The sequence below is a fragment of the Cyprinodon tularosa genome, unplaced genomic scaffold, assembly GCF_016077235.1.
Source record: "Cyprinodon tularosa strain WSP-4 unplaced genomic scaffold, ASM1607723v1 ctg53, whole genome shotgun sequence".
In the NCBI taxonomy this organism is placed as follows: domain Eukaryota; kingdom Metazoa; phylum Chordata; class Actinopteri; order Cyprinodontiformes; family Cyprinodontidae; genus Cyprinodon; species Cyprinodon tularosa.
The window spans coordinates 868,977-881,263 of record NW_024039263.1 but is presented as its reverse complement, the minus strand read 5'-3'; the positions used below and the strand labels follow the sequence as shown (position 1 = coordinate 881,263).

At 38.4% G+C, this 12,287-nt stretch overlaps 1 protein-coding gene across 9 annotated transcripts in view; it reads left to right on the top strand.

Annotated features, from left to right (window-relative positions):
• The window catches only part of ntng1a (netrin g1a), a 176,798-nt gene that overhangs the window by 137,700 nt on the left and 26,811 nt on the right, over window positions 1–12,287 (top strand). For 5 of the 9 annotated variants that reach the window (XM_038304285.1, XM_038304290.1, XM_038304289.1 and 2 more), the window contains exons 5-6: window positions 4,244–4,270; window positions 11,446–11,490. In XM_038304285.1, coding sequence (XP_038160213.1) covers window positions 4,244–4,270; window positions 11,446–11,490 — 72 coding nt within the window. The remainder of the gene's footprint in view (window positions 1–4,243; window positions 4,271–11,445; window positions 11,491–12,287) is intronic. The other 4 variants (XM_038304283.1, XM_038304287.1, XM_038304286.1 and 1 more) reach the window with 1 other exon arrangement.

The window sequence follows — 12,287 nt, the reverse complement described above, 5'->3', positions numbered from 1 at the left end:
TTAAAGCATTAAGTCATCCTTATCTGTATACTGCAGTAATGTTTGGGACTACATTGTGCATTTTTAAACAGTAAGCTGTATTTTTTTTCAGCTGTTAGAAAAGCAGCAAATTATGAATCTTTCTCTGCAGAAACACTGTTATGGGGAACATCTCTGCTCAAACTGTGAACCTAATGTGTTTGTTATTGCACACTAATTAAAGTGTGCAGTACAATAACCAGAGAGGGTCTTGTTTTTATTTTTTTGTCTTCTGCTGTATGCTCCTCTACTTAATGTAGTCAGTCCCCCGCTAGCCTTCCAAACTAGATATAGATAGCTACATGTGTTATTGCTTCATCAGATGCTTAACAAGACCGTCTAAGTACTGCTACAGAATGTTTCTCTTTCATATTATTTTATTTGGTTTAATGAAGTGTCATGGCAAAAATAAAGGTTACCAGAATGTAGACAAAGGTCACAAAAAGATAATCAGATTTTAAAAAGACCTGAAATGCTAAGTAATTAAAGTAAGCATGGAAATATGTGATATCTCCCCTGCAAGTTGGGAAGGTCCAACACACACGACAAACAATCATGCACACACATACAGAACAATCAGAGTAATCTAACAGCCATGTTTTTTGACTGGAGGAAAGCCCATATACACTGAGAGAACAATTCAGTGTACTGGGAGAACATGCAGACTCCATTAAGAACAACTTCAGGTCAGAATTCAATATCAGGGCTGTGCTAGCAACTGTGATACCATGCTGCATGTCTGCTATATGAAATAAATGTGTTATGGTAAAGCAAACGAACTTGGATCTTCAATTAAGATTTAATATAATAGATATTCTTTAATATTTTACATTTTCTCTGCAAATTATTAGCTATTCGTATGGGTAAACCAGAGTTTATATGTCCTTCAAATGTTCAAACTCAAAGCATTCGCATTGCCTAAAGAGATGGGTATTGGGTATGTCCCTGACACAACATTGAATGCAAATTAGATTTTGTATTTAGGTATTTAATGCAAAGTCTACAATTATTTTTCATGCATTTGTTTGAATCGGTCACATGACATTCCTAAAGAGAGGCTTTGTTTGCATCATGCAGGTTGGAGATAAATATCAAATACTTATTCAGCAGCAGCGATTCAAAATGGCCCTTCCCAGTCAAATGCCAGTGGAATGGCAACCCAATTCCCTCCAACTTCCAGCCACTGGAGTGACCCGGTCTTGCATAATATTTTACTCTGACTGCACCCTTTCACTGAATTACAGGGTCTGACCAGGAGATGATGCTTCTCTTTTGGTCTTAATGTCCACAACTTATAATAAAAATAATATTTTAGTACAAAGATTGATGTTTAAAAAGGAATTGTAGGGGACCAGCCAAGGGTCCATCAAGGAAAGTGGGCAAATTTTGAATGGCTACTATTGTAATCTAAAATATACCAATATTTATACTGAAACATGTATTTTTTAAGCAAGAGATGAACTCAGAAATTATACGTATTGTTGATTAAATTGTTAGGAATTTAAAATACTGTATGTAATATATGATGCTATAAAAGAAATAGTTCGAACAATAAATAACTTTAATTAAATTTTGGGAACTGATATCCTGAAAAATATTGTATTATATGTATAATATTGTATTTTATTATATTATCATTATATCTTAAAAAAAAAACGTTAGAACTGTAAATTTACAGTCATATGTTTATATTACTGTTATTATATATTTATTAATTTTTATTAATTTTATTTTTTTTACTATTTTTCAAGGCTGCACTTTTAAATAAGATGAAATTGTCCAGAGCTGTTCCAAAACGACAATTTACTGATATTGTTTGAAAACAGGGTTGTTACTCCTCTCCACTGACGCTGTCCTGTTGTTCCGGTGTGTCACAGCACATGATTGCGATTATCCTTGTCCTGTCCTTCCTTTCCCCGGCTGAGCATCTGCCCACCCCCTTGAGGGTTTGAGATCCGTATGTCAGCGTGGCCACCTGCACTTCACAGCTCTCAGACAGTTCACATATTTGGCTCCTAAACATAACTGGCAGGCACAGATCAAAGGAAGAAAGGCTGAATGACAGCAGCCGGATCAAAGTCCACGTACGCAAACACATGGGCACACTCATGAAATCCCTGTGGTTCCCCTTTGAGAACTTGGAGATATTTGGTGATGGCTTCATCACATGAAAACAGGCCACTCTAAAAATCGCACACACATGCCTCCACTGCATTAGTTGCAATGGCACAAGGATGAAATGGGAGATCCGAGTTGCAGAGGAGAGGGGTTTCTCTTTGTGTTTCATCTCATCTTCTCCACCTCAAAAGAAACATCCAAGCATGTTTCCAGTTACCCAGCATGCCTTCCTACCCACAGAGGGAAGGTTGTTTGTTTTTGGTGGGCATGCTGCCTCATTGAGGGAAGGAGGGAAGGGATAGCATGGCGAATGTTAGGCAGGGCTTCTTTCCAAAGCGGATGATTACAAAAACTCTAGCAGGTGTTGATGTCCTGACTGCAAATTCCCCTGTAGACCAGGGCTGACCAAAAACGGAATATGCACAGCCGGCATGTTTACAAGCCTTTGTAAAATTTAAAGGGAGAGAATGGTCAATGCCTGTGATTAAAATTCATGCCACAGCAACTGTGAACAAGTGTGTTTACAGTGCTAATTAAAAAAGAGCAAATCAAGAAGTCAGCAGTTGATTCAGATTCGTGAAATGATTGGAGTTGCAAATGCGTGAATGTCTTCAGTCTCCTTAGATCTATATCCAGCCAAGGTTCTGTTATGGGAGAGGTCTGGTCACCATGGGGATGAGAAAGACTGCATTATCTGCTCAGTAGCTGGCTGGCTCAAGGGATTGCTCAAAGGAGGGATGGAAAGGCAGGAAACTGGACGACACATGTCCTTTTTTTCATGTAAAAGCTTGACTTTGGTATTTATGACACTATATGATACTGGGCCTTTAAATCTTTTAATACCCGTTTGAACTAAATTACATCTGATTACGATGTACAGTAACTGCAAACTTCCAAAATGTTTCATTTAGATTTTTCGTTATTTCCACACACTGTAATGCATAAGTGGTTAAGTGAAATAAAAATATTATATCTATATAGATATATAGTCAGTCCCCTGTCAGTAGAATATAAATATCTATTCATTCTAACTTACCCGAAAACACTTAATTAAAAATGTGTGCACATAATTATCTTCAAAAGGTGGCCAATTTTTACACAGAGTATTCTGAAAATATGCAATGTCCTGAAGAGTCCCTATGGAAACAAATAAAAAGAAATAGCAAATTAAGGAGAGTGTTGGCCTAGTGGGTTAGAGCTGTGGCTTGCGCTCTGAGAAGGTTGCCAGTACCTGGCTGAGCCCCACAGCCTCCACTCTGGGTCTCTGTGCAAAACCCTTAACCCCATACTGCTTCCCGAGCGCCACTCAATGACAGCCCTCTGCTCCCCAAGGGGATGGGTTAAATGCAGAGAGTGAATTTCTCCATTGTGGTACAATAAAGGGATTTACATTTACAAATCACTCTGAAACTTTTCTAGTAGGTGAAACATGGTGGTGACAGCATCATGCTGTGGGGGTGATTTTTAAGAAAGCAGGTTTAGTTTTCATGTGAAGATGGATAGAGTTTTCTAGAAACGGCAAAAGGCTAAATATCCACATAACACTGAGCCTAAACACACAGCAGCAAGAAAAGTTTAGGAACCAGCACTGTAGACCATTTAAAATGTCCCAGTTCAGAGTCACACCAGATTTGAATCTATGGCAAGGCTTAAAAATGAGTTACCACATCGCTCTCCTTTCAATCTGACTGAGCTTTACCCCTTTTTTTAAAAGAAAACAGTCTCTGGATGTTGCAGCTGTAATCTAAGCATTAGAAGCTTCCAGAAAGTGTTGAGTGAGTTGGCAAAACTTGTATTTCATTTCAGAAACACACCAGCAGCCGGTAAAACATTTCTTTTTCAGCCAGACTGGGATTGGTGAGAGCTGGTGCAGAATACATTTTTCAGGTTGGGCGAGGAGAACATAAGCTTATCAGACAGATTCTAAACTTTTGAAGATATTCTATATGTCACCTCAGGTAAAAGCGGTTAATCATATTGTACAATTTATAGGCTAATGAATATTTTAAGCTTTGTATCTTGAGTTAAGGAAATATATTTCTAATACTGCCTTTAAGTCAATTTTATATTGTCCTTTAAGTTGTTTTTTTCTCTTCTTCTGTTGCAGGTGTTCCTAATAACATTGGTCCAGTTAGTAAGTAGACAGCATCAGAATATTACTTTTTTTTACTAAACAAAAGCCGTATAATAATGCTTGATGCTTTGCTTTGCTTGCTGTTCCGCCCTTCATCTAACATCCTCAACTGTGGTGCCAAGTGTTCATTTCTGATTCAAATCTTCCTGCAAAAATTTCTCAACAACTATTGACTTACATTTCTCATGGTGGGGGGTTGGCGTGAGGTGGTAAGACATAGCTGGAGGCTATATTGTCATGATGCGGGCATATTAATTTACCTCATTCAAACTCTACCAGATAGCACTTGCCTGGCTTTGCATGCCCAATGTCATTTGTTTTTCCCCTCTCCCGTTCTCTCACATGCATTATAAATAAATGGCATCTAGACTTTATTAAAGTGCCAAGACCTCTCTGGCAGTATAATGTCAGGGGGGGTCATTTTAATATAAGCCTCAAACGCCTTGGCTGGTATTATCTTCGTCAAGCAGTAGCCCCTGAGGAGGGTGGAGCAAGAAAAGAGGTGCCATGTCTCAAGTTACCGCTGCCTGGAAGGCGGCGTGATGCAGGGAACCATATGAATGTATTGAACAAGTCAAAGTGCATCCACAACCGGGCTCAATTCTCCTTAATCTTCTTTATTCCATCCTTCTTAGAGTATTCTCTATTCCCAGATTTATTACTAAATTGATTCCTTGCTGGTATGGACTGGCTGATTTAAGATGCATGTCCAATTTCTCTGAACAGATGCTAGATTGTGTTAACTTTTGCTTGTAATTAAATAGATTTTAAAACTTTTTTGGCTGTTATATAAAGTGATAATACCTTAAAGTAAATTTAGTGTAAAACACTGTGTCAAATCATTCTGGGTTCCTCAAAAAGTGTTGCTATAATTAGTAAAGAACTTCAGAAAGCCTTAAAATAAATCTTTTATCACACTGACTGAATTTTTCCAAACATTATACAAATATGATTGTGAAAATTCTCAGTCATCCATGTCATAGTCATTCCATTAGAGTTAAAAAAAAAAAAAAAAAAAAAACACTTGGCTTTGCTTTCCAAGTTTGAAGACGTTTCCAAGACGGGTGGACCTGTTTTTTTTTCAGTTCAATTTAAGTTTTCTAAGGCAAAGCAAGGTTTTTGTTTGGGCCACTACAGCCTTTGATCATAATCTTCTAATTTGCTAATGCCCCAATAAAAACATTAAAGAAGAAACTATATGTTATATTAACTATGATCACTACCTGTAATTTGTTTAGACTGCTTGAGTTCTCACAAAGACCAGAAAAGTGGACCACATTAGTCCAGTTCTCAGGTCTTTACACTGGCTGCCGGTCCATCAGAGAATAGACTTTAAAGTTCTGTTGCTGGTCTATAAAGCTCTGCATGGTTTAGGCCCAAAATACATCAGTGACCTCTTGACCCAGTATGAACCTACTAGACCCCTCAGGTCATCCGGATCTGGCCTTTTATCAGTTCACAGAGTCAGAACCAGACATGGCTGCATTCAGCTTCTATGCTCCACATGTCTGGAACAAACTCCCAGAAAGTCTCAGATTAGCTGAAACACTTAGTTTATTTAAATCCAGGCTGAAGACTCACCTGTTCTCAGCTGCATTTACGTAGATTTTATTCAAAAGTTAAAATTCGCCCGTCTCTGTATTCTCTCTTTTTAATTTTAAATGTTTTTAATTTTGAATCACGCTTTTAATTGTTTTTAATTGTTTTCTTTCCCTTTTGCTTATAATGTTTTATGTTTGAATTGTTCTGTACATGAAATGTGCTATACAAATAAACTTGCCTTGCCTTGCCTAGACAGTAAATTAAATTTGCTGTTATGACTAGAAATGTATCACGATAACGATAAACAATATGATAATTCCTACCCTTAGCGCAGAGCTCCGCCAAGTAGCTAATTTCCCCCAATATTATAGTGACTTCCATCTAAAGTTCATACCTGTAATCACAGAATCTTTTAAAAAAATTGCCTAATCCACATGGTGATCTGGATCATCACTATAATCTTTTCAGTAAAATAATTACATAACGCTTTTAGTCACTTTAAAAACCCAGAGACAAACCAGTGCTGATGAAAACATAATCTCCTTGGAGGAGTTAGATGAGTTGGGATAACCTGGCATTCTAGTAAAGCATTGATCGTCTTTGGTAAAGAAAGTTCTACAATAAAATAGCCACTAGCCTAAACCTGCCCATATCTACAATCAGTGCATTAAGCATTATTGAAACAGGAACCTCAGGGCTAAATGATGAAACAAGTTTATGCTGCAATGGAATACTTAAGGAGGATGATAAAGGATGGAGAAATGTTTTTCAAAACTAAGATAAAATCAACTAAAATAAAAGATGAATTTTAAGGCTTTTTTAGACATCTTTACCAGAAGTGCTGATGAATTATTATGGTGGTTTAATAATTGCCAGGTAAACAACCTCAGGTTTTCTAAAGTGTGCAGTAATCTTGTTTGGCATTATATCTAAGCTAAGATGAGCACAGTTTTTTTAAAACATGTTTGTTTCAGAGAAACAAAAAACAGTCTGTTTTTAGTTTTTAAATCAGACACATGCAAGACCAGAACGTTACTTTAAAATGTAATTCTTTTAGACGAGTCAGAAATGAACACGCAGCCCGCTTCCAGTCTAAAAATCCTACACTGCTTGACTCCGCCATCACATCTGTAGAAGTTAGGCCTCTTTTCTGTGCATGGCAGGACTAGAGTTTGACAAGTGGGTGCGTATGTATGTGTGCGTCTGCATGCTCTTCATACATACATGCTTGCACATGTACATCTCATGTGTCATCCAAAATACCAGGCCACACCATGTCCAACAGTTGTCGTCAAATCCTTTACATGAAGAGTGTCCAACTTGATCAGTGTGTGTTTCTTTGGGGGCTTTTGGGGTGATATGTGTGTGCTTGAAGGGTGGGGTGATGTAGATTGGACACAAACCCAAAGTCTTCACTTCTCATCCGGAAGATTGGCCCCCTGGGGGGAGAATTAGGATTTCTCATGACTAGCTGTCTCGCTGCAGCAGCCCCCCCACAGAACGATGCTAACAGTAAAATCTAAACATGCTGACCGCCTTTCTTTTCTAAAAGACGCTGAAGAGGATGCAGCTGTTTTCAGCTCAAACAAATATCAAGTTTATGTCGGCATCATTAAAAAAGCAGCAGGAGGGGAGGGAAAAGGTTATGACGTCCTTGAGGTTGTTGAAAGGACCCGAGGCGGAGAGTGTGTTTGGGGAAAAAATGGAGCAATGCTCTTTTCATGTTGTTGTTGGTTGAAGGTAATTGAATTCCTTATTGACTTTTCTCAATTCTATTTCAAGTTTATTAAGCCGGGCAGAATTGCCTAATGCGGACCATTAAAGTGAAATTAATATTTTAAAAACAATCCTGGCCCTGCTAGATTGCATTTCATTATGAGTATGGCATTGATTAAAATCCGTCACCACTCATTTAACTCGCCTTACCTGCATATTCTCCATAGCCAAATAATTAATGGGACCTAGATGTGTGTTAAAAATCAGTCAAATGCAAACATGAAATTAGCTGCCTTTATCAAATATATCTCACGGATCTGGCCGAGGCGCTCAGCCTCTGTGAATGTATTTTTGTTCCTCCTTGTCCCGGCAAGTCTGAGGACACAGCTTTGCTGTGAAGTGTTCATCATAGCGACCAAAGGAAACAAATACAGATAATAGGGAAAACAAACAGGGCACTTTTCCTTTTGTAAGACATAAGACCTTAGTTTGAGTGGTGATGAGCCGTGCCCTGCTTCTTAAGCTCTTTATTTGTTAATCTGTCATTTCAAAGAGCCTCGCATCCAGGCAACTTACATGACTTAAAACCCCAGGAGATGTTGCATTTGGCTCTCTATTAAGGACGGCTTCAGTATATATACACTATATTGCCAAAAGTATTTGCTCACCTGCCTTGACTCACATATGAGCTTAAGTGACATCCCGTTCCTAATCCATAGGGTTCAATATGACGTCGGTCCACCCTTTGCAGCTAGAACAGCTTCAACTCTTCTGGGAAGGCTGTCCACAAGGTTTAGGAGTGTGTTTATGGGAATTTTTGACCATTCTTCCAGAAGCGCATTTGTGAGGTCGCACACTGATGTTGGACGAGAAGGCCTGGCTCTCAGTCTCCGCTCTAATTCATCCCAAAGGTGTTCTATCGGGTTGAGGTCAGGACTCTGTGCAGGCCAGTCAAGTTCATCCACACCAGACTCTGTCATCCATGTCTTTATGGACCTTGCTTTGTGCACTGGTGCACAGTCATGTTGGAAGAGGAAGGGGCCAGCTCCAAACTGTTCCCACAAAGTTGGGAGCATGGAATTGTCCAAAATTTCTTGGTATGCTGAAGCATTCAGAGTTCCTTTCACTGGAACTAAGGGGCCACGCCCAGCTCCTGAAAAACAACCCCACACCATAATCCCCCCTCCACCAAACTTTACACTTGGCACAATGCAGTCAGACAAGTACCGTTCTCCTGGCAACCGCCAAACCCAGACCCGTCCATCAGATTGCCAGATGGAGAAGCGCGATTCGTCACTCCAGAGAACGCGTCTCCACTGCTCTAGAGTCCAGTGGCGGCGTGCTTTACACCACCGCATCCGACGCTTTGCATTGCACTTGGTGATGTATGGCTTGGATGCAGCTGCTCGACCATGGAAACCCATTCCATGAAGCTCTCTGCGCACTGTTCTTGAGCTAATCTGAAGGCCACATGAAGTTTGGAGGTCTGTAGTGATTGACTCTGCAGAAAGTTGGCGACCTCTTCGCACTATGCGCTTCAGCATCCGCTGACCCCGCTCCGTCAGTTTACGTGGCCTACCACTTCGTGGCTGAGTTGCTGTCGTTCCCAAACACTTCCATTTTCTTATAATACAGCTGACAGTTGACTGTGGAATATTTAGGAGCGAGGAAATTTCACGACTGGATTTGTTGCACAGGTGGCATCCTATCACAGTTCCACGCTGGAATTCACTGAGCTCCTGAGAGCGACCCATTCTTTCACAAATGTTTGTAAAAACAGTCTGCATGCCTAGGTGCTTGAATTTATACACCTGTGGCCATGGAAGTGATTGGAACACCTGATTCCAATAATTTGGATGGGTGAGCAAATACTTTTGGCAATATAGTGTATATATATTTTTTAAGACAAAATAAGGAAATCAAGGGATTCAAACACTGTAATCTACAGTATAGGCTTTTAACGAGGCGGTTTGAGAATAAATGACTTTTTTTTCTTGGCTAAACATGACTGTAGAGTTTCACCAAGGTCAAAGCTAAAGTCCTGTACACTGAAAGGGATATGAAACCATGACAGAGCTTTACGGAAATATTTATAGCCTTTGAACTTTTTCACATTTTAGCATGTCATGACTACAAAAGTCAATATTTGGGTGGGGGCTGTTGCAGACCGACACCATTATTCTCTGTTAATATTATGTCACTAAATTAAACGCAGCATAACTAACTGCCTTTGGAAATTTAGCATCTGCTTTTAATTGTAATAGCCAGCTGTTATGTGGTGTTTTCAAAGGTTTACTTGAGAGAATGAGTGAACAAACAGGATCATGCACATCAATGTGAACAACTGACAGCTCAGAGTTTGGGGTGTAGAAACAATTAAAGTAAGGTTATTAATGTTTTGGCCAACATCCAGAACTCTTAAGTGTCGAATACTAAAACTGCACATCATCCTCCACACAGAATCTCCACTGTAAAGCACGGTGATGGCAGTCCCCATCTGTGGGGATAGTTGTTTTTCGACAGGGAGTAAAGGTGACAGTAATATTTTTCAATGCTATTTAGCTTTTTTGTCAAGATGCTGGGAACTAGTTGGGTTTTTTGTTTTTAAAAAATGTAATTTTTCAAATATATAAATATACATATATATATATAAATTTAGCAAATATTGTTGGTTTTCAAATGACGACAGATTTTATGAATTATAAGCAACATTTACAGCTCTAAATGAGCTTTAATTACCTTTTTTGATGAGTGTAAAGGCTCTCTACATTGTTATGGTTGTAGATCCCTGGGCTGGCATGTTTAGTAGAGATTTACCTACCAGCAAGACATCGCCACAAAATGTACAGTACAAAAGAATGGTTTAGACCAAAGCATAACAATGCAAAAGAGAATCCTAAATCTAATCTTAGAATGTATGAAAAAACTTAAAAATCAAATAGTTTAAACCATCACAATCTTTATCGTATGTCTTATCTTATATTAGATTGACAGATAAACTCCTAATAAAAAAGTTTTGTATTATACCACAACAAAATATAAAAAAGTTCAAGAGCTATAAATACCTTGGCAAGGCCACATGTCCTTATAAAATAGTCATATTTTTTTAAAAAAACCTCTTTGCAAGCAGCTCTCATATTCTCTTTGCATGCATAGTTAAGGAAATAGGCTTCTTGCCAAGTCACAGCTGGATGTTAATTGGCAAAGATTGCATGATTCATGGAGTCGATAGCAAAGGGACAGAAAGATCAAGTGAAGAGATAAGGGGGCACAATGATCCGGATTCCTCCCATTTGGCTGAGTCCTCTCCATTTCCAACCACAAAGTATTTTCCTGACACGGAAATACTGACTTGTATGTAATTATGAGGTTATGCTACCCACAGCAGTCCATCATTCCAAGTACCAGCACCTGCCATTATTTATTCATTGTTATTCCTCCACCAGAAATACGCCATAATTAGATATTGATTACCAAGTCAATGTGATGAATTAAACAAAATGCCCCCCAACGTCTTCGTTTGCCATACAAAGTATCAAATTCCCTGCATAAAACATGTATGAAATGTTACGTTTAAGAGGGTTTTATTTTTGTTTCTGTAGATCTCTGATCATTATTCCCATGTCCACAAGCATATAAACAAAACATGACCATGAGGTTACAAATTACATACAACGTTTTCCAATGTCCTTTTAAAAAGGGTCCTTGGATGCATTCTCCTTGCTCATCCTTGTCAGCCCTGCCCCCATTGTATTTGCAGATTTCTGACCTACTGATTTGAGTCATTCCGGACATCTTCATGTCTTCAGTTGTCTTTGTCAACAACCACATAGTCCCCTCCCTTCCCGTAGACAATCTGTTAAGTGCATCACACAAAGACACATGAATAACTCATGATTTCTTCTAATTGCAAGCAGTACGGCCGAATGTCTCATCTCTAGGTGTTGCTAACCGAAAAGAAGGTAGGCATCTCAGATTATGACACAGTTACCTTTTCCACAGATGATAATCAAAAACTGGTTCTTGGTAGCCAAAACATTTCTGGAGTACCGTGTATCACCTTTCCTGGGCACAAGAAAAACTAGAAAGCTCTTTATCTACTGCTTTTGGTTATATATTGTGACAATTTTAAGGAGAACTGTGTATTTAGAATGCTGTACTTTAGTACTTTAATTTCTCTATCCTTCAGTGTTTGTGTTGTAAAATTATAGATTACCTACACACATCCTAGAAAATTATCATCTAATTAGTTGGGAAAAATGAACAGATTTCCATGAGGCTCTATGCCGATAACAGTTTTTTTGTTTAATTCATCATGTACAGTGTTGTGAAAAAAAATGTTAGCTTCCTTTTTGCTTTCTTCTGTTTTTTGTTTGTTTTTGTTGCTTTTTAATTGAGTAACTAGTTTTATTAGTTTTAAGATCATTTAGGTTAATACAAAATGCAGTTTTCAAATGAAACCAAAAAAAAGAGCTGCCCCTGTGCGAAACTCTTTTTACCCTTGGAAACAACAGCTCCTTTATGTTTGCTTTTTTTGATAGATTTTATCATATTCTCTTTATCCTATGATTTTTATTGCAGTCACATTAAGGTTTTTTGTTTTTGTTATTTTCTTGTTAGCAGCCTGTTAAGTGTGCCAGTATTTCAGTTGAAATTCATTACAAACTTATACAAAGCCACTTAGACCCTTAGATTCTTTGGTAATACATTTTGGATTTTTCGCCATTCAAAGGTGAATTTGCTCATGTGGACTGGAGTA